The 21,647-nt window shown below is 40.6% G+C and overlaps 1 protein-coding gene across 1 annotated transcript in view; it reads right to left on the bottom strand.

Annotated features, from left to right (window-relative positions):
• cerk (ceramide kinase) overlaps nucleotides 1-21,241 on the bottom strand; it is a 41,640-nt gene extending 20,399 nt beyond the window's left edge. Inside the window, exons 1-6 of the mRNA XM_034131627.1 lie at nucleotides 21,000-21,241; nucleotides 8,588-8,722; nucleotides 6,556-6,678; nucleotides 4,922-5,047; nucleotides 3,780-3,846; nucleotides 2,268-2,413 (exon numbers count right to left, since the gene is read on the bottom strand). Of these exons, the coding sequence (XP_033987518.1) occupies nucleotides 2,268-2,413; nucleotides 3,780-3,846; nucleotides 4,922-5,047; nucleotides 6,556-6,678; nucleotides 8,588-8,722; nucleotides 21,000-21,168 (766 nt within the window). The 5' untranslated portion in view covers nucleotides 21,169-21,241. The remainder of the gene's footprint in view (nucleotides 1-2,267; nucleotides 2,414-3,779; nucleotides 3,847-4,921; nucleotides 5,048-6,555; nucleotides 6,679-8,587; nucleotides 8,723-20,999) is intronic.
• Between the last annotated feature and the right edge of the window lie 406 nt (nucleotides 21,242-21,647).

Genomic DNA, 21,647 nt, shown 5'->3' with positions numbered 1-21,647 from the left:
TGGCTAGATTAAACGAAGAAGCTTAACAGGGCAGCTTAGCCAGGCAGCTGCTGCTAAGAATCAAGCAGCACGCCGAACACGCCAGATGTTAGCCAAGTGGCCGCTGCTAATAGCCAGAGTGATACGTTACAGGGCAACGTTACCGGGAGCGGGAGCGAGAGCACTGCCTTCACCAGCTGAGTTAAATAATGAAGCTAAACGGTCCATGCAAGGTGTTAGTCAAGCGGCTGCTGCTAACAATCAAGCGAAATCAAGTCAAAAAACACAATGTTTAAGACCAGATAACTAGCTTCCAAAGAAGAGAACAGCACAGAGCTGTAGTTACAGTAGTAACCATGGCCAGCCTACACGGCCTAGAACCGTAGTTACAGTAGTAACTATGGACAGTACTTGCACGGCTTAGACCCGTAGTTACAGTAGTAACTATGGCCAGTATTTACGCGGCGTAGAACCGTAGTTACAGTAGTAACCATGGCCAGTACCTACGCGGCTTAGAACCGTAGTTACAGTAGTAACTATGGCCAGTACTTACGCGGCTTAGAACCGTAGTTACAGTAGTAACTATGGCCAGTACTTACGTGGCTTAGAACCGTAGTTACAGTAGTAACTATGGCCAGTATTTACAAGGCGTAGACCCGTAGTTACAGTAGTAACTATGGCCAATACTTAAACGGCTTAGAACCGTAGCTACAGTAGTAACTATGGCAAAAGTAACCGTGGCCGGTGAATGGCCACACATGCGGAGCACACAGCACACACAGTGAAGATTGTTCTCCGCATCTACCCATCCTAGTGCTAGGAGACTAGCACTAGGAGTGGTAAATACAACAATATAGCGCTACTGCAGTCGCTGAGAATGAAGCTAATTAGCTTCTAAGGAATAGAACAGCCCGCAAGAACCATAGGCCATGGTTACAGCAGTAACCATGCCGTAGTTGCATGGCCTAGGATCGTAGTTACAGTAGTAACTCTGGCCAGAACTTACCTTACTCTCTGCACCTAACAAAAAACAGGCAATTTATGGCACTGTGGGCTTTCCATACAAATTAAATGAGACGTAGCGAAAGCTGGGAACTCAAATGCTAAAGACAGCTCGGGCACAACGCCACAAGCAGAACTTTCGAAAGAGCATCATAAGGGCAACTTTATGGGAGAGGAGGCGAGAACACTGTCGTCACCAGAAAGTAGCCCGACAATAACAAGACAGCAATCAGGACAACTTAGCTGGGAGAGGGTGCGGGAACACAGCCATCACCACAAGTTGACACGAACCTGTCCGTCGAGGCTCTGCACGGCGCACCGCCGGCCACAGCTCCTGGAGGACGCGTTAACAACCCGTAGCTCCGACTATCAGTCGCGAAGCTCCCCGCGGCCAGCTGTATGCAGAGAAATCCCTCGGATCAAACGTTCAAACCTGAACCCTGTAGGCTGCAAGAATGCAGCCACGGTACTCTCGCGCAGCGAGAAGATGAAAGGAACAGATCCTCTGATGACACTGGCTGATATAGCCGGTGTCACGTGGGTCACAGGTGACTTTGTTGATATTGGTACTCGTACTGCGCATGCGCACGATGGACATATCCAGTGCTAAAAGCACCGCCTCTGGCGGTCAGTAGGGACGAAATAGAACTTCTCATGCAACTGTATGGATTATTTCTGCTGCTGCTACTGTTAATCTCACAAAGATGAAACCTAATGTCAGCTGGTATTTCTGTCAGTGACTGAGTAGAGAACAAACTCACCTTAAAAACTCACCTTAAAAATCATTTATTGTGCCCCAGACAATATTTAAACCCCTGCATGCACTGTTTCTAGCTCATGAAAATTACAGTGATTTCAAAATGTCACACAGCATGTTTCCATTTATGGCACTTGGACTGATTGACCCCTTGCGGCCCCTGGTGGGACCCCCTGCCACTTCACACAAAAGTATTTTAAGGTATACAATGTCAGAAGGCTGCATGAAATATGAGTGCAATTTGTGACATCAAGTTTATTTGAAGTACGTCATTATAATGGAGAGCGATTTCCTAAATATCGCACTTTGCCGACCATTTACATGCACAAAAACCTATACAACAGGAAATGGAAAACACCAACAAGCATAAAGGGACCAATTTAATTCCAAAACACATGTGAATACCATATTCTTCCTTTACCAGAGTTACATTTCTTTAATATGATAAATATTATAACAAATAATTTCCCCCAACCCCATTCCTCCTGCACTGGATATGGTTATTAATGATATAATGATAAAAGCTCACCAGCAGGAATGATCCCGATGTGCACAGAACACGGTACCAACTCAGCATCCGGTTGGTTCGGGTCCACGCCGTTGTCTGTTTGGGTCCTGCTGATTAATCCGTGCAGGATCTCACTGAACATCCCATCTCCACCCACACACACCACCCTGGGCAGACAAGTTATATCAGTATACACAAGTTTAACATTAGTTCTGTGACACATTTGCTTTTTTATCATTAGAAAACGACTACTTTGCCAGAAAACCTTGACACTAATAACAGCAGGCTGCGAGTCTAACAGTGAGAAATCATTACATTAATAGGAAAATCACACTGTGCCACCCAGCATTACCTATTTTTTTTTGTCTTTCCCAAAACCTTACAGAAATGGACCCAGACTTTTTATGAACTGCAGAGAAAAAAGCATAATGGACTCTAACTCTGAGCTCTGCGGGACTGAATATCTGATGAATAGTAGCTGTAGACAGCGGAGTAAAAAGCTTTCATGTTATTGATGCACTTAATGTTCAGCTATCAGCTGCAATTTACCCTCACATGCTCCCTTTATTCACAGTCCTGAGTGCAACATCATGTACAATTAATTGTTAGAAATTGTAAATTATCCTCTACTCATTCCTCTCATGAAGTACCACAGGAATCCGTCCTGGGGGCTACCTTTTTCAAATATTTTCAAATCATAGAATAATATCTTTAAACACATTTTCAGAAATCTCTGTTTAATACAAGCTGTTTTGAATGAACTTAATTGATAATCATGATGCTTAGGATAGATTCTATTCACTTTAGATATCCCCTGACTTTTCCCCCAGCACCTCAAGCAGGGAAACGTTTCAACTTCTCCTGTGAAATATCTTAACTTCTACTACACAATATTTTATACAGCCTATTTATTTTACCCAGATTTCAAATCCTACAGATCCACTCACGATGACATGAGTGGTTTTGCAGGAAATGGCTAAAGAACTAATGAATGAAATGCCAATAATTTTGCATTCATGTTTTCCACAGCATGGATTGTAATAATTTATTATATATGTACTTTAACTGTAAAGCCAAAACCAAAGTCAAAATAAAAACATGGCCAACAAGTTTGAAGGAATAAGTCGTAACGAAAGGATGAAAACTGTATCTCTTTGTTACAATACCAGCATGTTTACTCAAGCTTATAAACCAACTGTTTGCCAATCCTGATCTAGAGAGTCACAGAGATATAAGGTTACACAAGGTTACAGAAATCTAACTCTGGAAATGCAAGTCAACATGTGAGATCATCCAAATGAGTGTAGTTGAGTTGAGACGCCCAAATGCACACAGGGCTGTGTATCAGTGATTACAATCTGACACGACAGATTGCAGCACAACAGAGCTTCATTACAAGCTCCTAAAAGGCAATAATTGATACCCAGCTCATGGGAGAGTCTCTCAAAAGCTTTATTGCAATATGAACAGACAGGAGTCAGCTCCATGTCACAGTGAAGAACCAGTGTTGAAATCAGCCACCTGAGTACTCACCCGTCATATTTATCTAGATTGGCCTCCGTTTTCAAGTGGTCCCTGGCATGATTGGCTCGCTCTGTAACTATGGAAACAAATTCAATGTGTTAACCCTTAGATGCATAAGTGGGTATTTTTTGACCCGGTGAGGTGGTTTTCTTGAAGTATCTTTGTAATTATATTTTTGTATCATTTCCTATTCCAGCTATTCCTCAAAAAACATGTTTTGGATATCATGCCATTCAAATTTTTTGTATTTACATTTTAAGAAATTGTAGTTTTTGTATTACTACCCCAAGCTTCCATAAGTGGGTCAAAAATGACCCGCATGCATTTTCTATGGAATCCTACAGTATGGGAAAACGTTTTTTATCCAAATGTAAAAAAAAAAGTCTAAAATGTCTAAATAGTGAAAAATGTAATATAAAATATTTCTAGTGTGAACCAAAATATAATACTAAATATTATACAAGTGATTTTTCTTAACCAAAATGACAAAAAAACACATATTATTCTAATACGGGTCCTTTTTGACCCACTTATGGAAGAGTGTAGGGTCCAGTCACTCGTGCATCTAAGGGTTAATACAACTTCAATGAAAGGGAAATGTACAGACAAAGTAAGTCGATTTTGTATGGCCTGACTTGTATTGAAATACCAGACACTGCATTGTTTAAACATGAATTAACTGGATAAGTCACAAAGATACATTTTCAGAAAAAGCAAAGATACAAAGTCACAAAACAGCCTCATTCAACAATTGTATATCAGCCCGCAAAATAAGCCTTAGGCCGACAAAAACAAAATTCCAATCCGTTTTTCAGGCATGTAATATAAACACAAATGCAGCTGCAATTCACAGCTGCTGTAGGAAACCCAGGGTGAATAGAATTCAGTCTGATGGACCATCAATACCCAGACTATGTGAAGCTGTAGCAAACACTTTTTGAATAATAGATGTGTTTGGATACCCTTGCTTATCAACTATCACAGCTTCCATTAAGGCGCTGGCATGATTAATGGCACTAAAAGGCAAATCATATCCTTGGAAGCCTCCTCGGTCCCTTCGAGAGGCCACAGTGGCAGTGGAGATCTATACAGCGGGCATCGAGACTCATTTTTTATTTAAATCTTAGGGAAAGCCAGTGATAGGGACCCACCAATCACGTCGGTTGAGATGCAGGCGCGGCCAAAGAGTGGGGCCACCTTCTGCTCGTAAATACGCTTCCCGCGCCGCTTTCCCCCGTACGGATTGATGTACACCAGAAGGCTCTTCGGTCGGTTGGCTGCAAAGTGAGGGAGGGGTGTGAGATATTCATTAAAAAGGCTCAGTGTTTACCTTTTTTACAAATGTGTAACTGACAGCAGCTTGATGTAGTTTTCATTAACCAGACACCTTTCCCAGAATGCTCCGTCAAACTGACTTATCCCCAAAACAAGCCGCTCACGAAACAAATGATGTGTCTACCCACTATGGGAGGAGTGTGAAGCAATTCAGAGGTGCTGCATCATTCGCTGATAAACCTACAAAGTGCTGCGATGGAGAATACTAAATGGCTTGTTTATGGCCGTTGAAGAAGACTGCGTTTAAGACAACTAACTGAGGTATGGCAGCTGCTCCAATTAATAATGAATCCATTGGGATCAAGAGTTAAATGAGCACAAAGAAATATAGAGCGCAATATTGTTTGGCAATAAGACAAAAGTTCCATTAGATTACATAAATGGATTGTCAATGGGTGATGTAAAGGTGTACTGTGGAGGAGACTAACACTATTGGACCACACTCAGGCTTCATCTACAAAATGAATGTAGTTAATTTCCTTGAATTGATTCATCACAAACAGAACCAAGTTCGCCATTAAAAATGGTTTAAACCATCTTACACTCGATCTCCACATGATAGTTACACACTAAAACCTCTGGTACGCAATTGTGTATTACCTTGTTCCGTTAAAAGAAAGTTAAATTCCTTACCTCTTCCAAATAATTATGTTTAAAAAATGTGTTAACATATAGGACACTCTTTTAATGTTTGCATAACCACCATTTATATTTCATCAGACTATCGGCTATCGCTATTTTCATTCTTTATGCCTGAGAGGTGCTGTCTAGAAAGAGAAATGCAGGAGGGCAACCTCTATTGAAAGTTTTCCAAAGGGCTCTCCTGAGGGCATTTATACCACTGAAATGAATAAAATATTTGTTATGGACGGTAAAACTTAGCTTCTTTACAATCCGGTTGAGGTGTAGAAGAACTCATTTAGCAATAAGTCCAAGGTTTTCCTTGGGCACTACAGTAACTTATGTTACATCCTGTAAGGTGGTGTCTCACTGAAGTAGTCTATAAACCCCTCAGAATAAAGATTGTATTGCATGTCCCTTGTGCACAAAGCTGACAGCTTCTGAAATTGCTTGAGAGATAAAAAGCCTGATCCTCACAGAACACCTGTCATCAACATCTGACAGTCCAAACTCAGCTGGAAAAACAGCAAGTAGCGATTTCTAAAACCATTAAAAACAAGGCTAAATGTTTGGCATTGCCAGAATTAATTTCTTTTTCCAAATAACGTTACCAATGTGCTAATAGATAAGCAGTTAGATAATGCAGTTACATTGGCACTTTGGCTCGGTGTAGTGCAGCTTAATGACGTGTGTACTCATCTTTGTAATCTTCCAAGTACATACCAAGCCAAATTCCATTTACGTGACATTTTTATGGCACGTAGTAAACTGATTATGATTAAGTTCCAAGTACATTATCTGCTAGAGAACACCATTTAACAGTACGTACTGAGTAATGCCAGTTGCTCATTGATAACTTTGATCCACTGCTCGCTGAGTGCCTGGTTGGCAGAGTGGAAAGTCACTTCACTGCAGCGCCACTGGTGCTGCCTTGTTCTTCTGACGTAGGAAACTGTAGAGGAACAAAACAGAAGGAAGATGTGAGAAAAACCAGGCAAAAAGATATGTCTTTTTTAAGGGTTGTCGGGGTAGAATGTAAAATGATAGCAATTACCGGAGACATTTCATTTGTTTTTTGACGTATATTTGTTTTAACTGTGTCTCCTTTTGTTATGTATGGCTTGTAGCCATACAATAACTTAAGATACGATAAGATAGGACCTTATTTATCCCGAAGGAAATTGTTGTACCAGAGTTACAAAAATACAATAAACACAGCAGCATAATAATAAAACTGTACACTAAAAGTGCAGTAAAAAGGGCAATTAAATATCTACAGGAAACATAGACGGTCACATCGTTTATGTAAATATTAACAGTATTTAGTAGTGCAAAAAGAACGTAGTGGCAGATACGTAATTGCACGTAGAACATCATTAATAATAATGATATTGCACATGTTATATAGCAGCAAGTGTTTTGTAATGATGGTAATGATATTTATATTGCACATAGTGTTGGTGTGGAAGTTCTCAGTTCCCTTTACTGAAGGGTGAAGAGTTATAAAATGCTATTTAAAGAGAATTTAGGTCTAGTATGCCAATCTGTCTGTTGCAGAGATTGATCTGTCAACCTTTCTGTCGGTCCATAACCACTTACCAACACACTATACTTTCCATTTTTTGGACGAAGAATAGAAAAAAGGAGTACCAACAGAAGAAAGATGGTTTCACCAAAACAAGATCCTGATCTGAAAGCTATACTTACAGCAGGTGTGTTTACATCAGCAGAGAGCCAACATGCTGTGTTCAGACTAGACTCAGTGCCCTCTGGTTTTGCGATTGTGCAGACCTGGCCAGAGAATGAACCCTAGTTTTATCCTTACAAAACAGGTCAATTTGACGTGTGAGTGAGACATGAAGAAGTCAGTTAAGTTAAACAGGGCTCAGTGGGTATTCAGACAAAAAGTAGAGTCATATAATATCCAGTTAGGAACATTACTGAAATATTTACATTAAGGAGCGGAAAATCACTCGCTAAGCACTTTGACGTCGAATTCACCCGCTTAGCATTTCAAAGTCAAATTATCACACCAAGCATTCTTTTTATCAGATGGAAAAGTTAACTTTGAGTACTTCAGTGGAAATCACTTAACGTACCTCATTTCTTGCAGCGGGGCAGGCGAGGAGACGTTTAGAGTGGGAGCAAAATCCTCCTTTTAATAAGTTACATAATCATGAGGCAAGTGATGGGGAGTGTCTTTGAAGCCAAGTTTCCACAGATCGTGGGAAAGCAGTCATGTCAGGCTCGACTCACTCTAATGCCAGTAAAAGCTCACATTAGGGAGGTAATTTTTAACATTTGGCTGTGATAAATAATGTAAATCCGATCTTGTTTGGATATAATCTAATGGCTCGAAATGATGCATTAGCCCATAAATCACTGGCATGCTGCCATCCTAGACCCACTGAGCTAAGCTGTGAGGGACTCTCTTGTTAATGCATTACTTTCAGACTGTGGAGCTGTCTACAGGCTTATTTCCAGTGTCATCACTTGTGACTGGTGGAGCTGAACACAGGCTTTTGGCACCCTTTCTCACACTGTAACTGTGATGTGGCATTAACCTACTGTAGTAAAGGGAAAGCGACAACACTGGCTTCAGGCATGAGGGTTCAGGCATCATATTGAGTATTGCATGAGAAATTACTGAGAAATGGGTCAACCCACAACAAAATCTGGATCAAACACTTCCCATAATACCACTTGTCATTTTCCAAGACATGGCAAAACTCCCCCGGGGCCATAGAAGAAATTATACAACTGGTTTCAGAGTATTACTCCCTGTGACAAGCAGATTGACTTTGACTTGTACTATGTGTGGAATATCCCTTTAAGCGTGTATATCAGTGTTGGTTTTATACCTGTGAAAGCATGGGGATGCAGCTGTGAGGTCTGCTTTGCTTCCGCCCGACTCCTTCTGGTCTCTTTGTTGTCTTGGTCATCATCTTTGGTGTGGACAGCCACTATCTCACACACTTGCAGAGCATGGATGTGTGCTGAAGAGACAGAAAAAAAAAATATATTCAACTGCTTGATGCCCAGCAAAATGTCTTATAATATATATATATAATATATCGCTATTTCGTATTTGCAAACTATCATTCAGATTTTTCAATACCATTAAAGCTGCAGAAATCGATATTTTTACATCAACAATGGGTCACAAAATTGTGTGTAGCTCAAAGTAAAACCACAAAGAATAATCGCCCAACTCTGCAGTTCCCCGCAGCTTTACGGAACTTGTTTCAGATCATTGTTTTGGTTTTATGCCCCACAAATGTTTATCGTTTTGGTTCAGTCTCACCCAACTCGCGGGCCTGATTTCCAGATGTAGGAGGCAGCTGTTTTAGTGAAAAAGTTCCAATAAACCCACTATATGATTTCTAAGACACAGAAAAAGTCAGAAAATAGCTGATAAAGTTCAATATTCAGCTGATGAGCCAGCTGGTGGAGACCAAAAACGTAAGTGGACTTATAATAATAAATTATAAGTCAGATACATAATAATATGCTTTGTAAATGCTGGATGTGTAACTAAGCATCCAACAAGTAAGGAAATAAAAGAAGAAAAGAAAGATCTGGTTTCCCCTTTAAAATGATGCCCGCTTTGTCTCTTTGGTTACAAAAGATGACTTTAGAATAGGAGCCTGGCATTAATTTCACAAACAGTGAAATGAGTGGGAGCGTAACACAGACACATCCCAAGGGACGAGGTGGGTGTTTGGGAAGAAACTGCATCTTCTTGTTCTTTTTCGCCCCATGGGAACAGGATTTAGGCTGCTAGTTTAAAATTACTTAGATGAAACCCTTGCATGCATTGTTCATTCACAGAGTTTGTCGGGTACGGCTCGATGTGGTACCTGCTGGCAGTGAAGAGATGGGTGGGTCAGTTGCCCTAAAAAGCTGCCTAAAAAGGATTGAATAGCTATTAATTTACTGTGTTTGAAAGGCAGTTATTGGGAAAAGAGAGGGGATTGTTGAGAAATGGTTACCTTTCACATCAATAATTGTAATTGAGGTGTTAGTATGAAAAATAGTGGTCAAGGGAAATCCAGATGAAGGCAATACATTATTTTAAGAATCACTAACGACCCATTACATGCATGTAAAATGGTGGAAATCAATGGAAGGAATGTGATGAATGCATATTCTGAACTGGATCTCACAATTTGACTTTCCCCTGTGAACCATTTTTTAAAATCCAGATATCAATACATCTATACTAGAAAATGACAGTATTACTTGTGATGAGTTTAACTGACCTCTTCAACTGCTTCACATACTGTACAGGCATTACCTCCCACAAATGTATTCAGCTGATATGGGGGAATGGATGGGAGGGAGCCATGACATATTATTTCTTTCCTGGGGGAATAGGATTTCATTTCTCTCTCAAATAAAGATGATGTGCCATGCAGGCATGAATAACTTTATGGCCATCAATATTCACACTTTGACAAATAGGAAGAGTTATGGCCGTACGGGTAATAGCTTTATTTCAGAAGAAATGAGAACGAAGGAGTTTTATTCCAACTATTTGAAAAATGGCACCTACAGTAGTGCTCTGTTTGTGTTGTATTAAAATACATGATTCTGGACAATCAAAGTTACTGTTATTTAGTAATTTCAGCATTATATCTATCCAAGGTTGCAGTGACTGACATAACTGAGACACTTTTACCATTAATTCAGTTTCTCTCCCACACACTCGAAAGCCCCCCCCCCCCCCCGCCTGAAACACTTACACCTCCATTGGACTCCGTTGTTTACTTTAACATATAGACATCACTATATGACACTCTTGCTTCTATTGGTTAACGTTCTAACACATTGTACATGATAGGCGTACAATGTCGATAGGCGGGACATCTCTAAGCGGATGACCAATCACAACGGAGCCGGCCAGCTAACCAATCAGAGCAGACTGGACTCTGGTTTCAGACAGAGGGAGAAAAGAGGTTGCGTGCTCAGCCCTCTCCTCTACTCCCTGTTCACTCACGACTGTGTGGCCACACACAGCTCCAACACCATCGTGAAGTTTGCTGATGACACGATCGGCCAGATCACAGACGATGACGAGACGGCGTACAGAGAGGAGGTCGAAAACCTGACATCTTGGTGCCAGGAGAACAACCTCCATCTCAACATCAGCAAAACAAAGGAGCTGATTGTGGATTACAGGAAGCAGCAGGGAGAGGGACACGCCCCCATCGCCATCAATGGGACTACGGTGGAGAGAGTCAGCAGCTTCAGGTTCCTTGGGGTCCACATCACTGAGGACCTGACATGGACTCTTCACACCACCACCATCACCAAGAAAGCTCGACAGCGGCTCTTCTTCCTCCGCAGGTTGAGGAGGTTCAAAATGGATTCCAGGATACTCTGCAACTTCTACAGGTGCACGATAGAGAGTATCCTGACTGGCAGCATCACGGCCTGGTACGGCAGCTGCACCGACCTCAATCGTAAGGCTTTACAGAGGGTGGTGAAAACTGCACAGCACATCACCAGGACGGAGCTGCCATCCATGGAGGACCTTTACTCCCAGCGGCTCAGGAAGAAATCACTACGGATTATCAAAGACCCCCATCACCCCAGCCACAAACTGTTCTTTCTGTTGCCGTCTGGCAGACGTTACCGCAGCATCCTGGCAAAGACAAGAAGATTCGGAGACAGTTTCTTCCCGCGGGCAGTGAGACTGTTAAACAATTGAACTGCTGAAACAACTTCAAAACATTCATCTGCTACTCAGTAATATGTATCTAATACCTAATATATATCATTCCAATAACTTGTATATAGACTCGTACTGCACTATTCCACATGCTCACTTTATTTTATAACTATTTTTCTTTTTGTATTGCTCTTGCTATCTGTATTGTTATTATGTTGCATTCTTGGAGAAGCCTGTGACATAAGATTTTCAACAACATAATTACTCTGTAGCTATGTCAGTTTGACAAAATGAAGACCTTTTTGAACACTAAAGCATGGAAACATGTCACAGTAGAGACACAAAATACAAATATCTACCTGAAAATTAGCATAATAGGTCCTCTTTTTCTCTTCTCCTTGGGTCTATAAGCCCTTTTCACAGCAGATATTTTGACTTTTCATATTAGAAAAATAAGTGGGATACTAATGACAGAAGTGTCACAGTAAGACATGTCAGTGTGACAATGAGTCAGCATGCACAATAGCAGGACCCTTACGGCCCGTCCACACAGCGGCTTTGGAAAAAGCTTGCCGGCGGGCGTGTCTGAAGCTCGACCAACAACCAATCACATGAATCTCCCGCCCCTGACACACAAGCAGCGGTTTGATTGGCTAGAGCTTGTACTGGCATATGATTTGATTGGCTGACGCTTCCACCGAAAGCTTCAGAAGCTTCAAAAGTTGAACATTGCTCAACTTTTGCAGCCTGAAACGCCAGGAAAGCTCCGCTCTGCTTCCCACAATGCAGTTCGGCGAAAAGTGACGTCACCCCATTCAAAGTGAATGGGCAGAAGCGTTGGAAGAAGCTTCCAACGCCGCTGTGTGGACGGGCCGTTAGAATGAAGTGGCTTAATGGAAGTCAAACACCATCATTGGCTTTTTTTTTGACAGCTACTTGAAAAATAAAAACGTCTTCTGTTATAAAGTCATATAATGTCTCATTATTGACAATGGGATTAAGGTGTATATGTGACACTACGTCTTACAAAACTGATTATTTTTAATGTCTAGACATCTCCCAACATGTGCCTGAGAATCTGGAAATAAAAATGCATCAGTGCGATAGTCGAGGTAACTTTTACTTTTGTTTTTGTTGTGCAAATGGTTTGACTTATCATTGAGATGTGCTGACAGTGTATTGAGAATTATGTGCTAATGCCAAAAATCATTCCATGCAAGGATGCACATTTAAGAAAAGCTGATTTTCTTTGGTAAAATGTTACTTTTTGATGGTTAAAAATACTGCACATCAGGGAAGAACCAATGATTTTTTTGATTTATATTTGAGATAATTCAACATGAAATCATTTTTGCTGTTTGTTTGACATCCAAGCACCAAACCTGTACTGGATTTCTGCAAAACCATTCAGTGGAATACATTAGAATATGTTATCTCCTGTCTTACATTTACATTTTTGTTACTTTAAGCTCCCTTGGCTTAAGGTGAAATGAAAAATGCATGAACTCTTTTCTGTATTGGCCTGCTGGGCAAATCAACTTCTGTCAAAGAAACAAGCTAACATTCATCATTGAGTCAGAACAGGCGGTATCTATCTCTCTCTCTGGTCTTTTGTACAACTTGGTTAAAATAACCCCAGGAGCAAGCACAAATCCAACAATCCCAGTGAACTGTGTTAGGGAAGGAACTGGAAACAATAGCTGACATTCCCACATTCAAACACTGCTCCAATAACCCTGCCACACACACACACACACACACACACACACACACACACACACACACACACACACACACACACACACACACACACACACACACACACACACACACACACACACACACACATCACACACACACACACACACACACACACACACACACACACACACACACACACACACACACACACACACACACACACACACACACACACACACACACACACACACACACACACACACACACACACACACACACACACACACACACACACACACACACACACACACACACACACACACACACACACACACACACACACACACACACACACACAAATTCCCTACTTTGTAGCAGTCCCTAAACTACATGCTAAGCCCTCGGCCATACAAGGCAGATCCTCTCTCTGCTCTGACATACTTTTGCTCTTTGTGCTCGAAAATAATCTTAGCACAGGCAGTAAGCCAGTGTACGCTGCCCATTCATACCACAGGGCTCAGAGTGTACTGAGAGGTCTGCTACCTGCAAAAAAATCAGCTATTCAGGAATTGGGAAGCAGGAAAGTTTTTTTGTTACTAGCTCTGCACTTGAAAGAAAGCATGCACAGGTTTCTTTTGATGCTGCAAAGTCAAGATGATACCCAATGATACGATACCCAATGAAGGTGGAAGCCAATACTGGACGTGACTTTAGCTATCAGTTACTCCAAATAAAAGACTTGGATGGGACAATGAGGTTAAAAGGACATGCCGTTACATCTCCAAGAGACAAACCACAAATACTCAGACATCAGTGCAACCTAGATATATAGATAATATTAATATTTTTACTTAAACAATAGTCAAGGAAGTGTTGAGTGACCTGGAGCGCTATGCTTTGTGTTTGTGCTATTGACATTACAGTACAGTACAATAAACACTTAAGGCTGCCAAGTGAAATTGATATCAATGTTTTAATTTCAATGTTTTCAAGTTAAACATTTTTAAACTATGCGAGTCATGAAAAAATAATACTTTTATCTCCTGACGTGTCAAAGGTCATGATGACTGCATGATTAATAAGATTAAAGTCCCTGAGGCGTGGCAAAAAAACAACTATTTCAAAACACAAAGTTACTTCTGCTTGGGCCCAATCATTCTAACATTAATTATAAATATTTAGTCAAATTGACTGGAGGATTAGCCTTATATGATAGCTAGCTTGTTACCTACAGATAATACTTGTGGGGAAAATCTAACTTTAAAGCAATAGTTTAACATTTTACTTTCTTTCTTGTTGAGAAATGGTTAATACGTAGCTAAAGCCGGTAGCTGCTTAGCTTAGCTTATCCTAGCATAAAGTGTAGAGGGGGAAAAGCTAGACTTGCACTGTCCTAAAGAAAAATCCAGCATAAAGTCATTGCATCTAGCCAATAAATAGTCCCACAAATAATACCACAATATGTTATTTGTTCACAACAGATTTAACCCAACAACAATGTGAAACAACCTGTGAAGTTTTTAATTCAGGCTTCAGGATCCACACATGAAAGGTTCAAGTAGACTGCCTTGGAAATAGGGCCATGTTCAAAGAGACAATAGCATGGGATGAAAACATGGAGCAGCATACAGTAGAGGATGATTCCCTAACCCTGACATGAGCAACTATCAATGAGCAAGACATTGCCACATCCTGGCAGTGGCGGTGCTTCGCTCTGCCCATAGTGTGAATGTAATCCCTAACTCTGGCATTGTTAGCACCTTTCTCCAGTGAGCCAGAAACATCCAAGTCCTCGGGGTCCAGGGTGCTACTGGTTTCCATTCTAACCACATGAGATGGATTAACATCTGCACTGCTGTAATCTGCTAAAGGGCCGGAAGCAGATTTTTACACAATTGGTGAATTTGCCCTTCACGTGACTTTATGCATTGGTGGCTCCTAACTCAATGCGACTTCTCACGTTGCGTAGGTCTACAGATTATGACCAGTTTAACCAAGGAATTACAGTGTTATTCATACTCAGAAGCCTATAGGTTAAATGATACAGAAATTCACAAGAAAACATAATACTATAACAATCCAACTTAATGCTGCAAGAGATAACAAATAACAAAAATCAACGTGTCGTCTCCATTCAGTCAATAGCCGCTTTCACACCAAGTACTTTGCCGTACTTAGTGCCGGCACTTAGTGCCCAGTACCCCAGGGCACTAAGTACAGATCGCGTTCACACCGGAATAAGTTCCCTGAGGGAAGATTACACAAATGAGCCGCCGACGTCACTTCTTCTTCTGCTGCTTTGGGTTTATTGGCAGGCCGCAAACAACTTCACGCGTATACTGCCGCCCGAAGTCCCCGGCCGGAAGTCCCCGGAGTTGGGGACTGGCTTCAGTAGGAGCTGCTGGGACTCCCAGCAGCTCCTACTGAAGCCTTCCGAGTAAATCGCCAGAACGCCGACACCTCCTCATCTCCACCGCTCCCATGTTTTGTTTTGTGTTGCCATAAGTTATTCTCTCTCCGTTCGTGCGCGGGTCTAATGCTAATGCTAATAATGCTAATGCCACAAATACAATGGCGGCTTCACAAAACCTTTCAGAGTTTTACGGGGCGTGGTTTGCAATTCGCCCAGCCAATAGAAATTGGTACTTTTTTGGTACTTTTTTGGTACCACCTCTCTAGCAGGCACTAAAAATGGGGGTAACAGTTCCCGGCACCAAGTACTCTTTTTGGTGTGAACGCAACATAAGGGGTACTAACGGAACTAAACGGGAAAAGTACGGGGAAAAGTACTCCGGTGTGAACGCGCCTAATGACTGTATCATTGAGCTGCCAAATATTGAAGAGCCTGCCTTTAACGCAAAGCACTTACCAGTGTATTGGTTTGTTTAAGTATTTCATATTATGAGAAGAACACATTTGTAAAGTTTAAAATCAGTAAAGTGGCCCTTTTTAACTACATAAAGGGTTTAACATCAGCAGTACTCAGAGGATTGAGAGCCACTGGCCTTGGCAATAAGTGTACCCTTTAACAAAGGAACAAAGAGGATCTTTCAGTTAATGAAATGGGGCCAAAGAGGTCAGTTAAATGCAGCTCTTTGATTACATGAAAACATTTGCCCTTTTAATTGCTATTGTAACCCAGCTTTTATGTGTTCTAGCCAAAAGCACCACTGCTGGTGATTGAAGGTCAGTCTTTATGATGGTGGGTTAGTATCTTTTTCCTGTGACCATGGATGAGAAACCTTAATTGACTTTACTTACAGTACCTTTAAGGGAACATTCACCCTCAAAATACCATTGCCAAGTGTTGGAAATGTCTGCCTTCTCGAGAATAAGATGGCACTTGAGTTGTGGTGCTCAAAGCAAACAAAAAGGTATTAAATCATTCAAACAATGTATTTTTCTAGGAATTATGATTACGGTTTTTGTGAACAATTTCACATGGGAACCGTATCACTGCTGTGCGAAAGATAGAAATTATGAGTCAAATCACATAGGCTTATGTATTCTAGATTTTGGCTTGAACTGTCCCTTTTAATGTTTGTACCAGTTTAGTGTGAATTTAGAGACTACTTTGTAACTGTATCAAGAAGTACCTGCAATTATTAAGGTGCAACCTGTGAAGACTCTATTGGATTGATGATCTTGCTAACCCCTAGAAATATTAGTTTCCTTAACATTGCCTTAACATAACGTCAGTAAATGCCTTTTCACACACCTGATTGCTGACTTTCTCAGCCCAAAATAAGGATGTGTATGTTGATTTGGAGGTGATCTTACAGGATTTTTAACTCAGTATATCCGATGCATTCACGTATGTGTGCACAAGAGATTTTGTGTCTGCTTGTGTATTATGATATCTGTGACAGCGCAGTGCCTGTCCTCACCTACCTTAAGTCCTCTGACAACAACAAGCTGTCATCATATTCATATTCTGCTGTTGTTCTCTGCACCCCTCCCCTTACACACTGGATCAGTGTGTAATCCCTTTATTGTTACTGAGGTTTGGCATGAGCACAAGCCAGCGCCAGCTTAAGGAAATGCTTGCGTTTTTAGGTGTCCTCCCACTATGTATGCAGTTTTTGATGTCATTTCTGTTTTTACATTTCAAGAGACGTGCAAGAGTGGGGAAAATATTTTTGAGGACTGTCTATGTTGTCGGGTGATGCAACATGTTCTTCCCCCCATGCTGAATAATAGCTACAAATGGGTATGCAAGTGTTTTTCTGCAATATAATTAATGAAAAAGATAAATGTCCTACAACGACAGCACTGTACTCTCATACATCCTCACCATCCAGAACATTGATTCATTGTGTAATTGGCAATACAAGTCCGACCTTTCACTCGTATTGACCCCAGCTGCAGGTAAATAAATACAATCTATTTAATGAAAGCTGCTTTATTGCTTCCAGTAATGCAGTATAAACCACAGCGTCCCCAGTCTCCAGCTGTTGTTTTCTGGCAGTGTTTATTTATCTGTATCTCTCTCCATTCCTCCCTCTGCAGCTGTCTCTCAATGTACAGACAGGGCTGTGCATTGAGCACCCTCTTTAGATTACAAAGCACAGATCTTCCTGTGCACACATCGGAGTGAGCTGTCAAACAAGACGTGGATTTCTCCAAGGCACAATGGGTTTGTTAAGCCAAGGCTAAGGCAAACAGATGGAAAAGAAAGGACAGCAGAGGTGTAAAAGTACAACAGGAGAGCAGTCACTAGGGGTGCAATAGTACTGCTAGATCGCTAATATACTTAAAGCACCGCTCAATCAGTTGTTTCTTTCTATATGAAATGGAAAGATACTTTTTTGCGACCTAAGCTTTCTGTGACAACGATAAAACTTCAGATCAGACTGAAATATTTTAGCCAATATTGAATAAATAGCTTTAAAGTTGTGCACAGACATTCATGTTTCCCTGAGCAAGAATCCTAATGACCTTTGTGATGCCCTCGCTTTTTCACCAGTGTTTGCCATAGGGTCAAAAATGTTTAATTATCCAGTTAAATATCTTAACCACTACTCAATGGATTGGCCCTAATTTATGGACATTCACGGTTCCCAGAAGATAGATCCCAGTGATTATGGAGGCCATCTGGTTTGTCCTCTAAGACTTGAAGTGAGTGCAAGCTTTTGACGCTCATAGATGGATTTAACTCAAATTTGAAACAAACATGAATCTTTCCTCAGGATAAACTGTAAAAAAAAACTTTCATCTTGGCAAATCATCAGATCCCATTTTTAAATTGCATACTACTTCCCGCAAATCTATTGACATTGTCATTAGCCTCAGCTGTACTTTGTGTCTAGTGTTAATAAGAAAATGTTAGGATGTAAACATGCTAAAATCAGATGGTGATAGTGGTAATTGACATTAGTAATAATGGTGGCAATATGTTTAACAACATGATAGCATAGTCGTGTGAAATGCTAATATTAGCGTGAAGGTCAAAGTCTAACTAAAGTGTGACGGAGATACTAGCATGGCTTTAGTCTCCTTTTCCAACATTTTAAGACTTACTGTAGTTTTATGAGATACTGATGCACGAAATCCTATAGCTTAGTTTTGCTTCTGCAGTTTTCATAGGTGGATTTTGATATGTGATTTGGTAACAGAGGAAATCTTGTGCTGCTGATACCATATTACAGCCTATCTTGCAACACTTCCTGTATTGCTATAAATGAATCCCAGACTGTAACACGTTGGATCTGTATCCAGCTTTGCCATATAGGAAAGGAAATATCTAAACCCCCTCTGGCAAAGGCAGATATCCAGGCTTAGAGGGCCTGAGGAAGTACTACTTGCTAAGCATAGTGATTTGCAAAGGGGAGATGCTCTCTAGAGCATATGCAGTGATTTAGTCTAGATTTTCCTCCAAGATGGGAGCATGCATTGTATAGGAGGAGTGACTCAGGCATAACGTGGACATAGGATTTACTCCAGTCTCAGAGGCAATGCCATCTCAGTGATTGGATTTTGTTTGTGTGTGAGAGTGAATCTGTGTGTAAACGACATTCCTGGCTAGGATACCAATGCCTCGGTATATCTACTCAGGACATCTGACTGACAGATGCTCTGATTCGACCAAATCCACTTAAATGTCAAGAGGTAACATCCCCTAATGTTGTATAGAAAAATATGAAGGCCAGAGAGGTGCTCATATCAATTTATACTGGCATTTATGGCATTTGGGTGTCAAGTTCGATGTTAGGTGGAAAAGATTGGCAGACGAATGTAAGACAAGAGCAAGGCGAAGAGCTGTCAAATTTGAGTCACTCTGAATTGATTTCTATCAGTGTATCAATGACATTTCCTTAATTGTCCAGTTGCAACATTTAGGAGTTTCAAATGTATATTAAACAAACAGCGCAAAAACTACACAGAGAGAAAAGTGTGGAAATCTAATCAACACCATTTTGAAGTCTAGAACAATTGTATTTCTTTTTTTGGATAGGTGCAAATATGTTTACTTTATATTGCAGTCACAAACATCTATGTCTACCATAGTCACTGATTAACTTGATTATAGTGCCTACTAATGATAACCACAACCCTACTCAAAGACTGTGTCCATAAAGATAAAAATAATATGCAGCTTAAATTTGCAAACACCGTCATTTGATTACTTCTCAAAGAATGTGCCTCCATGGTGTTTGACGTTGGGCTTATCCATAGCGTATCCATTACTGGCAAAGTCCCCTCGTTTGATTCCTAACTCCTGGGTAAACACTTGCCACAGCTATCATTGGTGTAGCTGTGTTGAACATTCACTCAATAAATGGATGTCTTTATGGCAGGTTATTATAGGGCGCTTGATACCACTTTGAGGGAGGTCAATGGCCAGGTTTAAACTGAAGTGTGCCTTGCCAGCTGTAATAACTTCACTCTATATGGTACAGTAATTGCAGACCAGGGAACTCATCAAGATGAACAAACATTAGCCTCAGGAGGTGAAAAGGACATCTGGATTAAGTTAAATTTATCTGATGCAAAAGATGGAATGGTACAACATTTCCAGGACGGGTTGAGAACCACAGTTACAGTATAGAGATGATTTAAGGTGCAGGCCATTAATCCAGTGCATGCTGGGACTCCAACTCACTGCAACTACACTAGCACTTAAGGGTGTGTAGTATTTATGTTCTTAGGAACCACTAATCTCAGACACTGATTTACTAAATCAACATAAAAATGTAACAAATGTGTTGCTAGTTAAACAATCTGCTATGTGTAGAAATCACCTATGAAAACAGTCACAAGCTGAAACACAAGTTATTTTCCTGTTTTTTTGAATGGATGTCCTTTTATTTGTATTTTAGGTATATTATACCCCAACATGCACGGTATGTTTAAACCACATTCTGCCTCTTTTGGCATCAACTTTAAGTGACCAAGTTACAAAAACGAAATGTTTTGGCTTGGCATTAAAAAGAGGACATTTTGTAGATTTTCTAAAAGGTCACTGGGACAGAAATCCTCTTTCATCAATCTAGTTAACCATGACTAGTATTTGCTTGTAAGAAACAAGGGCCTCCTTATTATTTATGACTGAAACCCCACAGAACTACAGTAGTTTCATGACCTGACTGTTGCTCCATAATGATCCTGATAAGAAAACAGCTGCTATACTTTCTTTTTGAATTGGTGACAATGTTTAACTAAGACAAATAATGTATATGCTCAGGCAAATGATTTATAGGAGGGATTGATACACTTAAATACAATTTAACAACATTGTAAAAACATGTTTTATGGTCACTCCATTTATGTATTTTGTGTAAATATGTATCACTCACTTTTTGAACAGGATTAGATAGGCTATTTGCCATGTCCAAAATGCTTTATTGCGTATAATTATTACAAAGGTATAAACTAATTCACTTCTATGTTGTTCTTACCTGTTTCAGCACTGTTGCTGATGCCAGAGCTTCGTTTTCGGCTCTTCTCAGTTTCCTTCCAAGCCAAAACACTGCGGTTTAAAGTAACTTCTACCTGTCTATGTTTGTGAAAAAGCTTCGAAAACAGTAGTCTGTCTTGATTCTCCATAATATCGCTTAAACGTGTCATTAGTTACGCTCTCGTCCGATGATATACCATGTTAACTTTGTTACAGCCGCACCACAGACCGCTGCTCCGAGCTGGAAAGTGTTGAGTCAAGTGCAGGTCGGCCGGTGCTGTCAGAAGAAGGGTTTAAGAGAAAGATCGCTTATGAGCAGGATGACTCACTCGATTTCAAAAAGTGACACTGGCCTACTTTCCGTACCGCTTTCCTGGGCCATAAGGCTGATAAGCAAACAGTCCAAAGTGCAATTACTCTTTTAAATACATAACTCTTCTGCACTTGTAATGCACTTTACAGCTTTTTACACCATTGCTCTTAATAATTGATTACCTTCTGTATGATTGTGTATGTTTGTCTGCCCTACTGGAGTGTTTTTATTGTTGTCTGTTTTCGTTACTGTGCATGATGACAGGGTTGCCCTCCAAAAATCGTGTTGTCCAATGACAATAAAGGCTTTCTAAGTTTTCGGACACATCTACAATAG

This window comes from Trematomus bernacchii, unplaced genomic scaffold (genome assembly GCF_902827165.1).
Source record: "Trematomus bernacchii unplaced genomic scaffold, fTreBer1.1, whole genome shotgun sequence".
Classification (NCBI taxonomy): Eukaryota; Metazoa; Chordata; class Actinopteri; order Perciformes; family Nototheniidae; genus Trematomus; species Trematomus bernacchii.
The sequence above is the reverse complement of the archived record's forward strand: the minus strand, read 5'-3'. Positions and strand labels throughout refer to the sequence as shown.